The following is a 19,720-nucleotide window of genomic DNA, read 5'->3' as shown; positions in this document are numbered from 1 at the left end:
CACTGATGGGGTATTTACATAAGTAAATGATAGAAGGACCAGCCTTATATAACAAACGTGTGAAAACTGTTGAGTGAACTTTTATATTCTTTGTCCCATCTAAAGCCCTACTCAGTGGGCCATGCACTTAATCTCATAATAGCTCTGATCCCCTGCTATTTTCTTTGACAAATGTGTGTTGATGAACTTGTGGTTCAGTTCATTTTTTTCTGAAGTGACATTTGCATTGATTATTTAAAGGTTTGCAGGCCACAGTTTCAAAGCACTTTAGTATAATAGCAGTTAAAACCTTAGTCTAAATCTTGGAGATTAGCAGGACTAAGAAAAAGAACTCAGCAAGCATAAAACCCTATGCTGTATGGTGGGTGCTTCAGGTCTGAAACATCTACGGCACCCAAAGTACTGTGTTTTGTACTTTTTATCTTAGCGTGCAGGAAATATTCTCTTGCCTGTTGTGCTTACTTGCTGAATGCGCAGTTGTCCCCGTTCTTACCATTTCCACCTGTTCAGAAATAGTGCCCTGTAGGTAACATTGTGAAGAGTCATCAATCCTTCCAGGTCATTTATGAATATCTCTCTTACATGTACAATAAATAGCATTTGCAGTTCTAAATGCACTGTCTGTGTTTAAAGATTGTTCAATATCCAAATAAAAAATATTTGCAGAATTAACAGATCTTTTAACATTCCATAAATCTGTAGATCTAAATGCTTAATTTCATTCAACTAAAAAAAAAAAAAAAGATGTACACAAAGCTATTGCCGATGCTGCCAGTTGTGAAGAGAAAACAGAAGATGAGAAATAGAAAATTTGATTCTTTATTTTAAAATAATAGTAGTGTAATATCTAGAAGCTTTGTCCTGGGGAGATAATAGAAAGGTGTGAGAAACTTAGCAACATGGCCCTGTATTCATTAGCTATGGCATCCTCTGAGATCAATAACCAGAAAAAACAGGGTACTGCTTGCTGTCTAGGAGTTTACAGTGTGTAGTTTTTTTTTCGGTCTGCTAATATCAGTTGCCTTAGGCACTGAGAAGAGATGCTTATATATAAGAAAAAAAAAAGGGGGGGGGGTGCGAGGTGATGTCAGAAGAAAAACTGAAGACCCCCAGTTTTTGCTACGTTTGATGAATTTCGCCTTTGTAAGTCTCAGAAAAATTACGTCCACAGATTCACGAAGTTTTATTCAGTTAACATTTTAGATTGCAAGTATTTAACCTCTAAAACCTAGTTATTGTCTCAAATTATGCCCATTTCTTATAGATTAAATACCAAACAGAAACCAAGAAACAGTGAAATGTTAATGGAGTACACCTGAAGCAATTGCTGCCTGTTAATGCCTTGACCTTGGAAAGCAATACACAAAAAGATGGCATCATAAAACCGTGCAATTCTTATGAATATGTATGTGCTACTTGATAATAATGAATGTGGTACAGCCATGCATGCACTACAAGATAATGTTGTGCCCTTTGTTGTCTACAGGTTGATAAAAATTAAAGAGTGGGTGGACAAGCACGACCCGGGTGCTTTGGTCATTCCTTTTAGTGGGGCCTTGGAACTCAAGTTGCAAGATATGAGTGCTGAGGAGAAACAGAAGTATCTGGAAGAGAACATGACACAAAGGTTAATTAGCATTCATTTTCCCTACACTTTATTATCAACTATTTCCTTGCAGTAATTTAATTGCTTGCGCTGATAGAATAATAAATGACAGAGTAATTACCATTATAAAGAGAGAATCTTCTCCTTTCTTTACCATGAGACAGAGTGAAAAGATTTATTTTAAATTAAGTTTTTAACTGTCATCTGTCATCTCTGTACAGTGTTTTAATTATAACATAGGTATTAGTTATGTATATTTTTGAGAAGGAATGATCACCAAAACTGTTTCGTCATCCATGGGGAACAGGGATGGTGGAAAAAATTTTGCCATAATTTTTCTGAAGAACTCTAATAAATTGTTTCAATATTGAATTTCAGTCAAACAGTTATGCTTTCATGACCTGGAGTCCTGAAAATTGCATGCGACCAAAAGTGCTGCCTGATAGGGTGTTTTAAATGGATCCCACATTTCTGTATCCTGTGGAATAAACAAATCAAAATACTGTCTTTATGATGCTGCAGTAAAAAAAAAAAAAAAAAAAGTTCTTCTGAAGAGAGTTCAAAGAAAAAGGCTACTCCGATTATCACGGGGTTTTAAAGTAGATCCAGTGTCTTCCAAATATGCAATGTCTTTCTACATAAATTGATTACTTGAGGCATTTATCTGTTTTATGTGTATATGTTGAATGAATTGGATTCATTTTTTTTTTCAGTGCTTTAGCAAAGATCATTAAGGCTGGATATGCGGCACTCCAACTAGAATACTTTTTCACTGCAGGCCCAGATGAAGTGCGTGCATGGACCATCAGGGTAAGATTCATACTTATTCATCAGCTATATCCAGTTCCACACTATTGAATTCAGATTGATATCACTGACTTTGAAGTTTGTCATGGTGGCGGTTAGCTAGTCATTACAGATGAGGTTTTTGTCCAGGATAACTTTAATTATTTGTGAGCTGCTGAACAGTGAAAGTGGAGCTGCATTGATTGAGGCAGGTAACAATTGATTCTGCCTATTACATAGTCTGAATTTCTTCATCCTGTAGAATCTGTCTACCCTCCTCCTGTGGTCAGAGATAAGACGTACCAGTATTGTGCTTGCTTAATCTGTGTGACTGGGTTTGTCTGCAGTGAAATTGATGTTGCTTTTCATTTTGTATTCACTAAGTTTGTTTGGGTTGCGGGTGGTTCATTCCTCCTTTGCTTTGCTCGGATTACATTTTCAGCAATAAAAGCAATATAACATCATTATATTCCTCGTGGATACACAGTTGGGCTCCAAAACCTAAAATCAGTGTGCAATAATTCAGGTTGTTTACTGACTAATATTTAGACCGGATTTATTTTGGTAGTTTTATATATGTTTATCCAGGAACTTATGTAATGCCTAAAATTAAATTACGTATTTTAAATGTTGATGTAGAATGATTACAGCCATAGAGATTGACTAATTTATTCCCAGAGGACAGTAAGAGCTGAGCTGTAGTAGTTTGCCTTTGAAAATACAGTATAATATAAAAATTAGTATTGAAAAATATTTTGAAATGCATGCAGTTATAAATTCTACCTTAAAATTTATTAAAACGTCAACTTTTGGAGATGCAGATCTGTCACTGAGCTTTTATTTGCTGCATCATTATGTTTAGAGCTGTGCAGTGAATTTCAGTGCTGCATTTAATTTCATTTCAAAGGAATTAATTTGTTTTCATTAATCAACATAATTTCCAGTAAATTTATATTTTTACTTGATACTGCTACAGATGTTCGTGTATATATTTCAGCACATTAAACTTACAAGTGTGCTTTAGAAAATTTTTTTAGTCTTTTCATCTGCATCTCCTTTTACGTGATAACTCGTAGCTAGTGTCCTTGAAATAGCTACCAAAATAATATAAAAGCAGAAGTTCTGTTCTTTTTAAAAGCACGTTCTGAAACTCTGCTGTTTTCAGTAGGAGAAATGCTTGCTCTTTATTAGAAAATTTGAAAGCTGGTTTATCTTAAGACTGATTGTAAGTATCTTTGATTTAATGTGCAAAGATATTTAGTCAGGTAAGCATCAGTGAGTAGCCATATTAACCCAATACATCTTTTATTGTAAAAACTGTGCTTTACAGTGTCAGACTCCTTAGCACTTTAACATGCTTTATTAAGCAGCCTTTAGGTCACCATTATTTCTCAAATTTCTTTCCATGGTTGTATGTGCACAGAATGTATGTCCTTGTAATTTAAGGCATACAGTTATAATGCATTCTCCTTTACTGCAAAAGCTGAAATTATCTCATAATATTTGCATGTGATTTTTAAAAAATTTTTTTAGTCATTCAGTTGTTGACATTTTGGTAAGAATACTTATTTTGTTCTACCTTAGACTTACTAAAATTATTCCAAAATAAAAATAAGCCAGTATATATAACTTGAGATTCATACATCATTTTTGATTACAAATATGATTCGCCAATGAATGTTATCATTTAATTGAAATTATTTGGATGTGACTAAAAGTCTAGAGTATTTCAGATTTTAAAGTTATTTAAAAATCTATATTTTCTTCACTTTCTGTATGGAGAGCTAGGGATCGAAGTGAATCCCACAACAAAACACAATCATAGCTTCTAAAATCAATACTGCTGTTTATACCTATTAGGAAAAAACAAAGCTGCCTTTCTTTAATATCAGTTGGTTTATCTGTGGCAAAGGCATTTATCTGTGTGTCCCAATATTGAGAATTACCCAGCTGTATGTGTGACATTTTAACTGATACGAAACAAAGTTTCAACAGATCCTGAAAATATATCAAAAAGGAAGAAACCTCTCTCCTGCAATCAATCTTCTTAAATGCAATTAATTTTCTTCCGGTCTTTCCTTTGACAGAAAGGGACGAAGGCTCCTCAGGCAGCAGGGAAGATTCACACAGATTTTGAAAAGGGATTCATTATGGCTGAAGTAATGAAATATGAAGATTTTAAAGAAGGAGGTTCAGAAGCCGCTGTCAAGGTGAGCTTCCCATCTTTTCTTCTCCCTTCCTCCATATATACAATTTTCAAGTGTATTTTACATTGGGAAGATATTCTTGATGTTAAGTGAATTTAGCAGTCACCTTCCTCTAGCAATAGACCAAAAATCCACTGTCTACTTAGGAAAGAATTGAAATCCACCAACTTACTGACCAGGAATGCAACAGTTTCAGTGTCCAAGACATGACAGTTTATGGACTAAACGTCAACCCGAACAGCAAAAGCTATGCTGATTTTTTTTTCTTAGGTTTTATATTAGTGTTCAGAATGTAATAATCTTTAAAATGAACATGCTTTTGAAAAATCAAATTTTTACCATGAGATACCAGATTTTCAAATTAAAAGAAGAGCAGGAAACAGAAAATGTTTCTTCCAACAACGTGTCATCTTGTTTTGAGCTTTCAGTGAAGATATTACAGTTGTCAAATGCAAATATTTAAGAATATTTAGAATTTAAGAATATTTAAGAATTTTAAAAATTACCGTTGTGTTTTTAGGTCTAGTGGACTCCTATTGTAGTCTGTGATAGATATAATTGAATCTTAAAATTTACCATTTAAATATTTAATTAAATCGCCCGTTGATTGATATCTTATTAAAAAATGCCATGCCTTACTCTGTTTAGGGTACAGTAATAATTGTAGATGGCCCACAAAAATGTATTACAGTAAGTGAAGTTTTCTAGTTACTATCTACTGAATAGATGGTAAAGATTTTTAATGAAAAACTTTTCTTGAGCTCACACTTCTTTGTAGTTACACTTCTGTTCAGAAGAGTTTTATCTGCTTTCTCAACACTAGAGGGCAGAGACTGATTGGGTGCCCAAAGTTGTGCCCTTCTTATAGCTGACAAATTATATCTGATCTGAAGTTACTAAATACAAAATTAACTTGTACATGGCAAATAAGTGTCATAAGAAAAGCAGTTCTTCTCTGCATTGCTATTGCACTATTTCCATCTTCTTTAAGCAGAGAAACTTCCCTTTGTTTCATATGCATTTGATTTCTCATTTGGCATTGTTGATGTTTTATTAAGATTTGTATTTTATAAAATTGCAATTACAGAGAGCATGAGTTTCATTTAATCCATCCCAGTATTTGAAGGTTCCTACACACTAGAATGTGTTAAAGAATTTAAAAGGTTTGGGTTTTTGTTTGCTATTTGATAGCTTGAAAGGTATGCAAAACTGTGATTTCAGATTCAGCTTATTCTCAGTGGTATCGCTAAGGAAGATCATACTGAGCAGCGGGGCTTTAATAGGTTTGTTTGAACCCCAGGAAGTGGGGGGAAAAAATCCCAGTATAATTGGTTCGTTGTGGCATGTGAACTGTGTTATGAAAAGGGAAGTAAAGTTGTAGTTGTAAAGTGAAACCACAGCTATAAATAAATCTAATATTCTGTAGTCAGAAACCACTTTACGTAACCAAGATTCAAATTTTGCTAGCAGCAGTTTTTGAAGTTCAAATCTAAGTGTTCTCCCTAAGAAGCTGCATCAGTCATCATCTATTGAATTAATCTATAAGCATCTTGCCTGTATATTGTGACTGGCTTTTCACAATGCAAGATTCTGGACATCAAACTTCCATGTTGAAATTATATTTAATGACTAAACTTTCATTATTTTGAATTAGCTGTAAAGCAAGCATATTTGCCTTTGTTATTCAGTTTTTAAGTCAGTTAAAAGCAGCACCCCCCCCCAAAAAAAACACAACAAAACCCTTGCTCTTAGAAAAATGCATGATATTACTCTAGTCTTTCTAATTTGCATTTAATACAATGTTTCATGCTATATACAATACTAATTACTTCTATATTGCTGGTAAATTTCAAAATTAAATTTGGGAGCCTTTAGGAGTCAACTGAAATAACAGTGGTAATGGGAGTTGCTTGCTTTGTATGTTATCAAGTTGATCGATTTTTAAGTTTGATTTTGTGTGTGTCTAACACCAGTACAGCATAACTAATTTAATGCCAGTGCTGTGAACTATACACTGAATAGCTCTGTGTGGGCTTTGTAGTCTACAGGGATATCACATTATTAGCAATCATATCTGCTTAGGCAAAGCTGGCTTCTACAGATGGCTGCTTTCAAGTGCAAATGAACTGGTTAGACGTGTCTTGTTTAATACATACTCAAGATTCACAAATGGGTATTGATTTTTTCAACCAGTGTTTCTGATAGCAATGGAAATGGATTAAATGGTCTCTAGAGAATTTAAAGGAACACTGTCACTTTTAATTAACTGTAAACTGGTAACAAAAAATACATAAACTTGTATTAGTGTGTCAAAATGTATTTAATTAAAGAAGTCCGTGCCACTTTGACAGTGTGCAATAGTGTGCTTAAAAAAAATTGTTACTTTGTGGAGGTCAGGTTTTTCTACAAATATGAGAGTAATAAATGTATTCGGCTGTAAAATGTCTTTGTACCTGTGCCTGCAGCTTACACTTGCTGATGATTTTTACAGCACTGTTTTATTAGTGTTTATGCCATCAATTAGTCTAATTACTCTTGACTTTGAGCATTATTAGGATCTTCAAAGGAAAGAACTGCTAAGACTACTTGAAAGTAAACCTTTTATAGTTTAGCAAATTTCCAGGGGAAAAATATAAAAACATTTGTAAAGTGTTATTTATTATCTATTGATAGAGTGTCGTATGGGATAAGGTCAATTACTGCTGCACTAAATATTTATTGTTTAGGCTGTTTTATCTGAAAATTTCTGTAGGCTAGCATCACTGGTGTCGCTTAAATATAAGGAAAGACAGCAACAAGGTTATCGTGCTTCTAAATTCCTCAACAGCAATGTGCGGGAATACGTTGCTTTACAGAGCAGGTTTTTTGAAAGAAAGGTGTCTAAGTTAACTACGTACCATTAATCTGATCTGTTCTACTGCAACTAAGGTCATTAGTTAACAGCGTTCCTGTAATGGGATCTTAGCATGCCACCACTGTGATAGTGTCATTGAGAATAATGGCACAGTGAGGTCTTGCATGGAAGCACTTTCTCCTGCAAGAGGAAACTTCAAAACAGGAATGGTTATTGAACTAAAGCAGAAGCTCTCAACTTTTCCGTATCGTAGATCACTTTTCAAGATAAATGCAGCCGTAGACCACCTCCTGCCCAGTCTGTCAGTCCTAATGCTACGGCTTCTCTGTAGCCTCAGTAATGCTAGGTTTAATTACAAAGAGGTAAAGATAGAGAAGTATAATAATAAATTCTAATGCGGAGAGTACGGATACTAAATAGATTATGTGCCTATTTTCTGATCTCCTCAAGTTTCCATGAGGAATTTTCTTTTCATGTCTTTGGTCTATGTACCTTCCCTGTATCCTGATTTCAGAACCTATCTGCTCTTACATCCGTCCTTCTGATGTCTGCATCATAAGCAAATTTGTTCTAAAGGAAATTCTGACAGAAGGACTGAGCCTGTATTTTATACTCCTGAGTCCATCGTTATCTGGGCATAAGCAGACGAGAGCCCCACTCAAAGCACGAGGCAGGTACCATTGTGACTTCTTTGCACGGCGTTTCTATCTTCAGTTTTGGCAGTACTTGCTTGCCCTTCGCAGGATAGTAGTAGTAGTTCGTGTACAGGTTTGGAAACCGTGCAGCCACTGTGCAGGCTGTTAGGGATTGCTCTCTCAAGCAGTACCATTTTAGATTCCTGCCGCTGCTGTTTGCCATCTGAAGGGTTCTTTTAGATAAAGAAAAAGAAAGCCTAAAAGCTGGAAGAAAAATATTTGAGTTGGTTTAGTCTCCTTTATTGTAAGATTTGCCAGAGTTTACAGAAATGTTTCAGGTTTACCACTTGATAACATGGAAGGCACTCAAGCGCCATCAGTTCAGTGGAGGCTAAATTATTTGTGGATACGTTTTATATGTGTGTAAAACCAAGTTGTGTTAAACTGAGGAGTGCTGTGTGACTGTCAAACTCTGAAGCTGAAGCAATACCTTTTTTCTATTTTTTTAAACCAAAATGTATTTAAATAATTATAATTTGGAAATACTATAAAATATCTAATGAAATAACCAATTTTCCTTTTGTCTGTTGTATTTACAGGCTGCTGGAAAATACAGACAACAAGGCAGAAATTACATAGTGGAGGATGGAGATATTATCTTCTTTAAATTTAATACACCTCAGCAACCCAAGAAGAAATGAGTATCAGATGTTGTTCATTGCTCAGAAATAAACTGTGCTGCTTCAAAAAGCGTATGAATTTTTATTTAGGATGGAATATCTGGAAACAAAAGGCATACAGTTTCTACCTAGGGAACCTCCCCTCCCCCAGTGAAATTATTCTTGTTTGTTTTGAATTAAAATATGGCACCTCCAGTGAACATGCAAGTTCACTAAATGTGAACAGCTTTGCATTTCAAACGATTAAGACCCTACTCCAAATTGTAGAAGCTTTTCAGGAACCATATTACTCTCATGATACTTCATTAATCTCCATCATGTATGCCAAGCCTGACACGTTTGACAGTGAGGACAATGTGGCTTGCTCCTTTTTGAATCTACAGATAATGCATGTTTTACAGTACTCCAGATGTCTACACTCAATAAAACATTTGACAAAACCAGCCTTGGTGTGTTTGGGGATGTCTGTATTGACTGACTGTGGTGTGCTGAATGCGATACGGCACCTGGTGGATGCTGATTACAGAATTTTAAGACGTGTATGATACAGTAACTGGCAGTGTGGGGCAGCTGCAATTGTATCTTGAAAGTGAGTCTTTCATGGGAATCAGAAGATTAGGATGCCAATGATTTGTCTCAGAAAAGTTAATGAATTTGTAGATGGACATTCACTGAAAGATGATAGTAAGGATAATAAAAACGATGCAGCATAAATGATTTTTACTGGAGAGAGCAAATGTATGTAGAAAAATCATGTTTTTCTTGGAGACTGAAGCTTTTTTTGCTCAAGTCATTTTTAAAGAGTATTTCATTCTCGCCTTGAAATTATTAAATTGTGGAGGCTGGAGCAGCGGTGCCTGATGTTGTGTGTTGTCCTCTCAGGTCAGGATTTCAGGCCAGTGGAGGGTGACACAGATAGTGTTGTGAGGGAAGAGGTCACGCTGTGCTGGCAGGTAAGTCATTCTGCTGAAATAAGGCTGCAGATATGAATACTTTTTTTTTCTTTTCCCTTTTAACCATGAGTGAGAGCTAGTCTTCTCGGGTAACACAGAAGAGTAAGTTGTTGCCAAAAATAGAACCAAGTTTGTACTTTGAATGCAAGCTGTAGGATTGCCCTTGCTTGCAGTATGTTTAAAGTATTTAAAATAGCCTGATTATTTTTGGAAGTGCCTGTGCACGTGGTTTCAGCTACAGATTCAGTGGGTCACGGCTGGGAGAGATGCTGATGTTACCCATGGCTTACTGGTGTGTCAGACCTCTTGCATCACTGTGATAAATTTGCTTGTTATAAACTTTGAAAAGACAACGTCTTGCTGGCTGGCCTACCCTTCGTGTGCGAGATCTGGGGAGCGCTGGTTGTGTCCTGCACAGAGGCTTCCCTTGAGACGCCACCTTTGAGCTTCAGTGCTCGTCCCTGAAAGAGCAAAGCATGGGTCAGTCAAAGCCAGGAGGCTTATTGTGGAAAAGTTGGCATCGTGCCTTTAATTGAACTGAGGAGAAAGAGGGAGGGCAGATGACTTCAATACATAGTTGTTGATTTTGTTTTAAAGAGCTTCTCCTTTTCCATGGTGGCAGGAGGGGGGAGAGTATTTTAAGGCAGGGAAATTAGGACTTCATGTGTTTTGCAGCCCTTGAAATTCTCTTTTGTATCATTTCCCTGGTGCAGCTGGTGTTTGTTCTTGGCATTATTTTGATGTTGCTTAATTGAGAAATAATTAGGAGCACCAAATATTGTGTTTAAAAGTCAAATCCAAAAGAAAGTAGAATCTGCCCGTTTCTCTTGGAAGTCAGCAAGGTGCTAGTCACAGAGAAGGGCTCGTGCTGGGTTACAGACACAGTGAAAGGTGAGAGAGAAGTGGAGTGTATGGGCTGGGAAAAGAGAAGTCACCTCTTTGCTGCGCTGGTACCAGCTAAACGTGTTGTCTTGTCCATCTGAAATCCATTCTGGCTTCCAAAGTATTCCCATGCCCCCTAATTATTATATGTATAAATGAAGAAGTTAGAAAGGACTGCACAATTAATGGATTCCTTTGTATTGTTGCTTCATTACATTCAGCAAGCCATATTTGTTTGAATGTTTATACTTCACAATATGTCCCTGTTCTAAAAATAGAAATAGTTAAAAATTGAAGTAAGTTGTTCTAGATAGGTAGTTTTTTGAAGCTATTACAATATTCTGAAAATAGAAACTGAACTTAAAAACTTTGCGACATCTTCTTTAAAAATATATATACTGAAATATGGCATATATTTCAGCTTTCTTTTTCTATTTCAGTGTTCTTTTTAACTACTGAAATTAAATTCCAGAATTATTCCAGAATAAAAGAAGTTTTATTAAAGGAAAGAAAGAAAAATCTGAGAAGCTCTGTTACTCCCATCTCTGGTGACTTGTGGCAACTGCTGCATTAAATACGTGCAGTCTGTGTCTCTCTTCAGCAGTTGTATACGTTTAAGATGTACCACTCCTAAAAACCTGTAGATAGATGTAACAAGTTTCAAATGCCCTGTTTTAAATAGAACTGTGATTTTAATTTAAAACAAGCACATAGCATTTATGCATTTCAACCTGTGCAGTTGATTCGAGGTGCAATGTATCCATCTTACTCACATTTTCTATTTAAAAGTAAATAAATCTATATCTGCATGCTCCTACCAAAGTCTTGATGGCCCATACAAACTGAGGCGGATGATGGTGAGCAGGAGGAGACATTTTATTCCCCCAAATGAAGAAAGGTGAGAGAGGATTTCAGGCACTGTTCTTCCAAAATATTGGAAGTAGGGGATTTTGCAGAGGAGGAGTACTAACCCTTCCCATTCACTTCCGTGGATTCACTTTGAAAGCATGTTCAAATAACATTGCTGTAGACAACTCAGGGCTTTTTGTGGTCTTCACTGACAGCATCAATAACAATATTTAGGTGCTGCACTTGGATACTCCACGTGACATTTCAGGCTGTTAAGCACAGAGGTTTAACTTTTAAAGACTACTTGTACTCAAGGATACCTCTCATGTAGGATAATATTTTCTGTCCTTATCAGCATTTCCCAAAACAACACAAGGGGAGAAGGCTTGGGCTTTCTGTGGGATTCAAAATATTGAATATTATCATAATGTTATTTCCATTGTATGCTACCTAAAGTAAAATAGCAGGTGTGCTCACGCATGAACTCCTAACTGCCTGGAAATTAGATGTGTTTTTCCTGCTAACTGAAAATTGAAGGAAATATTTTGGCAGGATAAGAGCCACCAGGATATAGCTGGCCACCTCTTGGCTGCCCAGCTGAGCATCAGTGTGGTCAGAATATTCCACAGAGAAATGAAAGAAATGTCTTCATAAACGTAGGAGTTGGTGTCTTAAGTGTCTTCATAAACATGTTCAGGCGGTGGGTGACAGGCTAAAACAAAGAAAAGGGTATTTATTTTCCATGGTTTCAGCTGTGCACTCCTTGCCACAAAATGTTGATGGTAGAAGTTGGCGAGGGTTCAAAAATGCTTGGACAAAACGTTTGGGGTGGGGAGGGGAGAAGCAGTTGATGGGATTAGGAAAAAAAAAAAGGTATCACCTCTGCACTTGGAGTCCTTAAGTCACAAGTTGCTGGAAGCTGGTGAAAAGCTGGTAAGTATATGTTGTCTCTGGTTTTGTTCTCAGCTGTGGGGCATCAGTTGGCTACCATCACAAACTGGGGTGCAGGGTGGGATGGGACTGTGGTCTGACCTGCTGCTGCCATTCATGCGTCCTCTCCAAAGCAACTTTTCTTCAAAGGCTGCCGACAAACACCAGTGAAGAGTATGGCCTCTTTAATGTCCTTCCTGGTACTGCATTTTGATTAAAGCCTTTCTTAAAAAAATAAAAATGGGGGGATTACTGGCTTAATGTCAGGTTTATTTGGTCTTTCAATGACTTTGACCAGCTCTGTAGTGGTTGTAGCATGATCATAACTATTTTAAATTATTTACCTTTTCTGGAACATTGCTCTCTTAACCTGCTGCAGGTTCCTATCTGCCTTCTTCCCTTCGTCACCCAGGTTCTCTCTGATCTCTGCCCAGGGTCTGGCTGGTTGAGGAGTTTTCATGTCAGAGAGCTTGCTTTGAAAACACTGTTATTTTCTTTCCTTCTGCTGGCTGAACAAGCCTCCGGTGAAGCAGCTGCACCGTAGCTGGGTAGCTCCTGCTGCTGGAGCGATGCTGCTGGTGGCTGCCGCCTCGGAAAGCCGTCAGGAGTGTGCTCCTGCACGGCGAGCTGGCCAACAACCCTCATCACGACCAAGGTGTCAGCAATGCACTTTCTCGTGCAGCCTCCCGTGCTTTTGTGGGCGCCAGCCTTCCTCAAACCATCCTGGCAGAGCCTGGCTGCTCCTCACCGTGTCAGCTGGCAGTGGCACTGCGTGGCCCTTTTCACCAGGTGGATTGAGCGCCGAGCATCGCTCCTGCCAGTTGCAAGGTATGGCGGTAAAACTGCGTTTTGAAAGAGCAAAGAATGTGGAAAAGTTGTCAGTTTAAAAAAAAAATTGCTAAGTTTTAACGTTTTTCTCCACTCATGAACTCCGCTCACGAAGGGTGTGTGTGGGGAGTCATTAAAAGTTGGTAATTGTTTAAAACTAATAATCACTTGTTTTAATTTTTACTCTCCCAATACTAATTCCACATGTTTGATTATGCTAATCCTACCATTTTGCTTCAATTAAACCAGGAAAACCACTGAAGGCTTTGAAAAAAAAATAAAATCAAAGTAGTGGTATTCATCACAGTATCCCGGCAGAGTGGAAGAGCTGCGTGCTGGTCGGGCTTTGAAAGTTTTAAAGTCAATTCTGTGTTTCAAGGCTGTCTTTGAAGCAGTTATTTCTTGGCTTCTATCTACAGGTAGTGCCAGTTCCTGATCTATGAGAACAGACGCATATGGCAGCGTGTTGCATATTGTGAAATAAGTTACATGTGTGTACTTGCCGACATAAACAGATGATTTGGTATGTGCCTGCTCATCAGAGCTCATTATAGCTCTGTGCATTTGCAGATTGCCTGTAGCATTTTATTTCCTACATGCAAAATGTATGTGTTCAGCACAGCTTTACAAACCATACAGAAAACAAAATCTGCTGCTGCTCCAAGAGCACGTGCGGTGCAGAAGTTCCCAGAAGACATCCGACTGGGAAAGTCAGCGGGCCTGCAGGTGGGGCTGGCCGAGCAGAGGCGCGGGCATTTTCCTGCCCTCTGCGGCTCCAGTGCTGCTGCAGGAGGGGAAGGTCCTTGGCTTTGGGCCCCTGCGGGGCAGGAAATCTGCAGAGCAGAAGGGATTCAGAAGGCTGAGATTATATGTGGGTATGTCCAAGCGCGGATAAATAGCATGCCAAGGGCTGTTTCCGTGGGGAAGGTGTTGGAAGAAGTGCTGCTCTGCATTGACCAGGCTTTTGTCCTTAGAGACCCAGGCTCCAGCTCAGGTGGGGGCAGGTGCGATGTGCCCTGCCTCAGCTCTGTCAGACCTTCTTCCTCCTCCTCCTCCTCTTCCTTTTCCTCCTCACTGGCAGCAGCAGCATCAGTTCCAATGTGATGTCTAATCTCAGCCTGGACTTTGAAGTGCAGACTTAAATCACTGCCCTACTTGTATCTCTCGTACCCAGGTAACTTGCTGTATTTTGGTGAGCCCAATAGTCATGGCAGCATGCAGGGAAGGTGAGAGGTTCCTGAGGGGGACTTGGGAGACCTATTTGTGAGCACCTTCACTGCCTTCTGGCCACAGAGGAGCTGCATACCTGAGGTACAGCCCAAGGTAAGCATGGCGTGCCCCCAAGTTTGGTTCCTGCTCCCAAGAACAAAGAAAAAAAGTAAGGCTGCACAAAGGCATCCACAAATTTTGATTCATGGTAAACATGCGATAACTTCAAAGCCAATAATGTCTCCATTCAGTAGATAGGAAAGCTGTTGCCCATGTAAAAAGATCCTAGGAGGGAGCCTGAGCACCACGAAGAAGGGCTCAGGCAGGAATGCAGCAGCTCAGTGTGCGAATGGCAGAGCAGGGATTTGCCCGTGCTCAGCGCTGGTTGTGGTAGGAACCCCCCAACACCCCATGCCGTGTGAGGGCAGGACCAGCTCCCAGCAGGGGCTCTGCTGCTGCTGAAGGGCCGTGTTGCCATGTTTGGCAGCAAAAAACACAACATTTGCTCTCCTTCAAAAATTGTCTGCGAACTCTTGTAGCTGCTGAAGAGTTAAACTTCTCTGAAGTCTGAATTGTGTGTGAAGTACCTGAGTTTGGTTATAAATCCTGCTTAAGTTTCAAAGCACAGCATTATTGGAGGTAGCAGTAGTAGCATCAAACAGCCGTGATAAGATCAACAAATTACTATGTATAATTGTTTGTGCTGGGGTGTGTGCAAGGAGATAAATAGCTCATAAATTAAACACCAGTGCCTGAGGGTGAGTCATTCATGGATTCAGAGCTGTCCTAGCACTCTCAAGCAAAAAGTAATTTTCTCTTAGTTCAGTAATTATGCAATTGCAGATCTAAGATCAGCAATCAATGCTAGGTGCACTTGCAGAGTTGGAAGCATACTTCAGCTGGTGGAGTTCCCCATCCATTGAGTAACAGCAAAAAGTCTGCTGCTTGTCGCTGTAGTGGGGAACATTCTCACTGAGGTACAATTCTTCACTAAGATAATGCAGACTTGCATAAAACGAGAATGAAGACTTGCATAAAAAAGGGATTGGATGTAGCCAAGGGTCAGTTTTTGCTGTCACAAATTGGCAGTGCTCTCAGCTTCAGTAGAGCAGTATTAGTTTATGCTAGCAGAAAATCTGGCCCAGGCTATTAAGAAAATCAGCAACCCCCCTGATAACTGCATAGGTCAGCCAGGCCCTCGCCTCTTTCCGAGCAGCGCCTGGCCCCTCTCTGGCTGCTCTGGGCTCCTGCACTCTCACACGGGGTGGCTGAGCCCCCTCCTGGCTTATTCATGAGGCCTTTGGTCTAATCAGGGCTTTTGCAAGGACAGAAAATAGTAAACATAATCTGTTATTATAGCAACATCGTCTTGATCTGCTTTTGTTTACTAATGTTTTGCCAGTCACTGAATATTTTTTTGCTGAATTCAGAGATCGCAGTGAGAAATCATATGGTTTTTTGGAAATGCAGCATAAATCCCACTGCTGTTCAGCAGCAGTCACTACTGGCACAAGCTCCCATACTGCAAGAGATGACTTGATGTAACCTGCAGCCTTGCAGCTGCAGGCTCTCCCAGGAGCTGCGCTGCGGCACCGAGACAGCTGCAAGCAGCGCTGCCCCTGGGCATGGCTGCTGCAGCCAGAGATTTGATGTGGTGGGGATGGCTTTCAGAAATGCAAGGATCTGGCAGTTTAGGCCATCTTTCATCACAAGCTGCTGTGAAGTGTTTAAATTACAGAGCAGTTTAGACAAGAAACATGCCCAAGCTGCAGCGTGGCCAGGGAAGCTGGACAGTTCCCCAGGCTGGTGAGCGGCTGTGGCTCGGTTCTGCTGCTGCTTGGAAATGCTGGCACTTCCAGACATGTGCACAGCCCCACCACACCCTGTGAGCCCCCCTTTCTTTCTTTTTTTTTTCTTTTTTTCCCACACAAATATGTCAAGTTTTAGGACTTTCCTGTACAGACTGCTTGCATCCACTGACTCTAGGCTCCACCCTGATAAACTGAATGGTTGCAATATTCCAGTGATGCCGACAAGTACACCCTTAAGTAAGCAAGGATGAAGAGTAATTGAAAATAAACTTTGAATTATAGAATAATAGAATGGCTTGGGTTGGAAGGGACCTTACAGGCCATCTAGTTTCACCTCCCTGGACAGGGATGTTACCCACTAAATCAGGTTGCCCAGGGCCCCATCCAACCTAACCTTGAACACTGCCGGGGATGGGGCATCCACAGGTTGGTCAGGTATGATTTGCCCTTGGTGGAGCTGTGCTGGCTGGCTGGCATCAGCTTCTTGTCTTGAATGTGCCCTAACATTGCAATTTGCAATTTTCACTGTCATAGAATTGTAGAATGGTTTGGGTTAGAAGGGATTTTTAAAGACACATCTGGTCTTTCTTCACTCTCCATGTTAGGGTGAAAAGTTTCTATGAAGATGTTCTACTTCCTGACAGCAACCTTGTGTCCCTTTTGCTCATCAGATGGCTGCTCTTGAAGTCTGACCATTGTCACTTTTGTATTTTTCGTAACTAACACTGGGATCCTGCCTTTAATGTTTGCAGAACCTTTCACAGAGCAAAGACTGTCTGCTCTTCTCCAGGGTGAGTTCTCTTATTCATCAGCTAATGCCGCATCAGTTCTGCTCTAAAGATACGTAGGAGAGATGGGAACACAACTGGTGGAAAATTACTGCAACAAGGACGTCTTCTCCGTTAAACGATGCCTTCTTCCTTGCGATGTCTCTATCCCTTCACCTGTAGCCTGGCTTTTGACGGCTTGCCCGAGATTTCTGCAGTTCCTGCCATCCCTGCCCCGGATCCCGGTGCTCAGGAGCTCGTTCCCAGGTGAGGACACTTCTCCTACCTTTTTGCGCAGTGTTTCAGGCGGGCTGTCTGAGTTTCCCGCAGAGGTTCCTGCCCTCCGCAGCCTGCTGGCTTGGGATGCGCGTGTGGGAAGTGCTCGAGGTCAGCCCTGGCAGATGCCATTCTGGGAACAGAAGAGAAATGTTTAATTTATATTTACTATTTAGGGGAAAAAAGCTGTGAGTGCGCTCTTTTATTCCAAAATAAAAATGCAGTAATGACTGGAGCGTTTAGCGCATTGGGGATGTCATTGTTTTCAATTACGTGCCATTCTGACGGGAGAGCACAGATTCTTAGGCTGAATGGAGATTTGTGCTGCAGCTATTTGTGCCTTTTAAAACATTTTCTTTACTACTTTAAGAGAAAACTGTAAAATGGCAATAATGACATATTATTACAAGTAAATTACACTGTAAAATAGCATTAATATTGCAGTTGAAACCTAGAATTTGAAATAAGATGGAAATATTCATTTGCCCGCAGCTTTTGTTCTTACCAAAAGCGATGTGGATTAGGAATGGGATTTAGGCAGTGCTCGCAGGCAAGCCGATGCTCGGTCACCTGGCCGCAGTGCGGCACCAAGCACCTCCAGCAGGGCAGGGGCACAGGAAAGGCAGCAAAAACCCTGGGCACACCGTGCTTGGGGCTGCGCTGCCCGCTGCTGTTGGGCTGGCGGAGGTGGGTCTGCGTGGCGGCACAGGACAGCCACTGCTCCTCACCCTACTAATGAAGAGAGGCTAATAGGAATTAGAAATCAATAAAACCAAAGTGGGTGCAGGACGGTTATCAGGGAACTTGCACTTAGGAAGAGCACCGAATAATTAATACTCTATTTCATAAAAATTGTCCCTGGAAGTGGATAGGTCTGTTCTTTAAAGGTCATTTTTTTTCCTCCCTCCTCCACCCATACGTGGAAAACTGTCAAACCCGTGAAGGGCCACTTCTGTACAGGGAGCTTCTGCGTTCGGAAGGTCTGCAGGAGATGCCCTTCAGAGGCATGTGTAGGACAGTCGGGTATCTCAAGCTGCTGTATTAGCACTATAGAACAAGGGATAAGAGAAACCATTTTGTCGTGATTTCAGTATTTCCCCATTAAGTAGGTTGCTCTGATAGTAGATCTGCTTTGCCAAAACCCTTTGTTTCCCTCTCTTGCATATTCTGCCACCAGTTCACATGCGTTAGCTGCCTTTCAAATACGTGGCGCTATTCTGCATTTAACCAGGACTGCCAGCAAGGCACGGTGAAATCCCCGTGGCAGTGGGCCTGCAAGCCTCCCTGCTCCCTGCGCTTTGCCCTCAAACAGAACGGGCAGCCCTTCCTCGCACCGCTGGGTCACCCAGCCACGGCTGCTGCTGTTGGATGGCCATGGGATAAAAGGAGAAATCCCAGGGATCCCGTCACCCTTTTGTCATGACTTCTGTTAATCAGCACAAAAAGAATAATAAGTGCAGGACTGATCATTCAGGAAACGTCTGCCCGACATTACATTTCTAGCACTTCTCATCTCTTATACACTGAGTAATACCTAGGTGCCACAAATTCCCTGTAAGTGGAATACGGCAGAAAGTCACCGATATTTCTGTAATCCTTCTTTGCTGTAGTGGAACGTCTCCATTTTCTGTCTTTGCAGTAATTTTGGTGAATTAAGGATACTTATGTTCTAAATCCTGTCCATCCTGGTTAGTTAAACTGGGACCAAGGAAGCTGTTCTGGGTGAGAATCAGAATTTATGTATCCTGATTATCTAAATATTTTTTTTAAATCGGTATTTATCAGTGCTCAAATGATGAGTGGGTATGTGGGAAATAGTGAAATACTAAAGCGTTTACAACATATTCCTGCATATTTAAAGACTTAGGGATTTTTTTCATTGGCTGAGTTTGTGAGCCTGCAATACCAACTGTGCATTTGTGCTTTCACTTCTTCATAAATCCATGGGAACTTTTCAGAAAAGTTTTAACTACATCATGTCAGTGAACAAAGGGAAGGTTTATTTTGTATATACCCTCTTTACCTGAGGTCCATGGTTAGGTTCTGCATTAGAGCTTCTTGCTCTCATGTGCTCAGTTTGTGCTTTTGATCATACCACTCTTTGCACAAAGCCGAGAGAATTTCTGCTTCATAAAGAGGAAAATACAGACACGTTTTGAAGTCTATAGAAATTTATGTTTGCTCTTATTTTTGAGGCAGGGGAACTTCAGGTTTAACATCTCTACAGTTCTTCCTAGTTCTCTGTGCAATCAAAGTTTCCAAGGAGGACTTAATGGGGAAGAGAAATCATTTGGTTGTGGTGGTGATGGCATACTTGATACATTTTTCTTTAAAGGCTGTACATTGATAAAAATAGTAAGTAACCTAGTCTACTCACAACAGCTTCATCTTTAAGTTCATGCAAGTTTAGGGAGCTGTGAGTGACTAAAAGGATGAGTGGCTTAAGA

General features: G+C 40.0%; 1 protein-coding gene and 1 long non-coding RNA gene across 6 annotated transcripts in view; one reads left to right on the top strand and one right to left on the bottom strand.

Moving 5' to 3' along the window:
- Positions 1-9,211, top strand: part of OLA1 (Obg like ATPase 1) — a 129,352-nt gene extending 120,141 nt beyond the window's left edge. For all 5 annotated transcript variants that reach the window (XM_083842031.1, XM_083842033.1, XM_083842032.1 and 2 more), the window contains 4 exons: positions 1,487-1,627; positions 2,320-2,416; positions 4,480-4,602; positions 8,688-9,211. In XM_083842031.1, coding sequence (XP_083698157.1) covers positions 1,487-1,627; positions 2,320-2,416; positions 4,480-4,602; positions 8,688-8,789 — 463 coding nt within the window. In that variant the 3' untranslated portion in view covers positions 8,790-9,211. The remainder of the gene's footprint in view (positions 1-1,486; positions 1,628-2,319; positions 2,417-4,479; positions 4,603-8,687) is intronic.
- A 136-nt stretch (positions 9,212-9,347) lies between these two features.
- LOC310901759 overlaps positions 9,348-19,720 on the bottom strand; it is a 36,755-nt gene continuing 26,382 nt past the window's right edge. The window contains exons 2-3 of the long non-coding RNA XR_014586123.1: positions 12,727-17,406; positions 9,348-12,607 (exon numbers count right to left, since the gene is read on the bottom strand). This is a non-coding gene — a long non-coding RNA (uncharacterized lncRNA). The remainder of the gene's footprint in view (positions 12,608-12,726; positions 17,407-19,720) is intronic.

The sequence above is a fragment of the Anser anser genome (genome assembly GCF_964211835.1).
Source record: "Anser anser genome assembly, chromosome: 6".
Lineage (NCBI taxonomy): Eukaryota > Metazoa > Chordata > Aves > Anseriformes > Anatidae > Anser > Anser anser.
The sequence above is the reverse complement of the archived record's forward strand: the minus strand, read 5'-3'. Positions and strand labels throughout refer to the sequence as shown.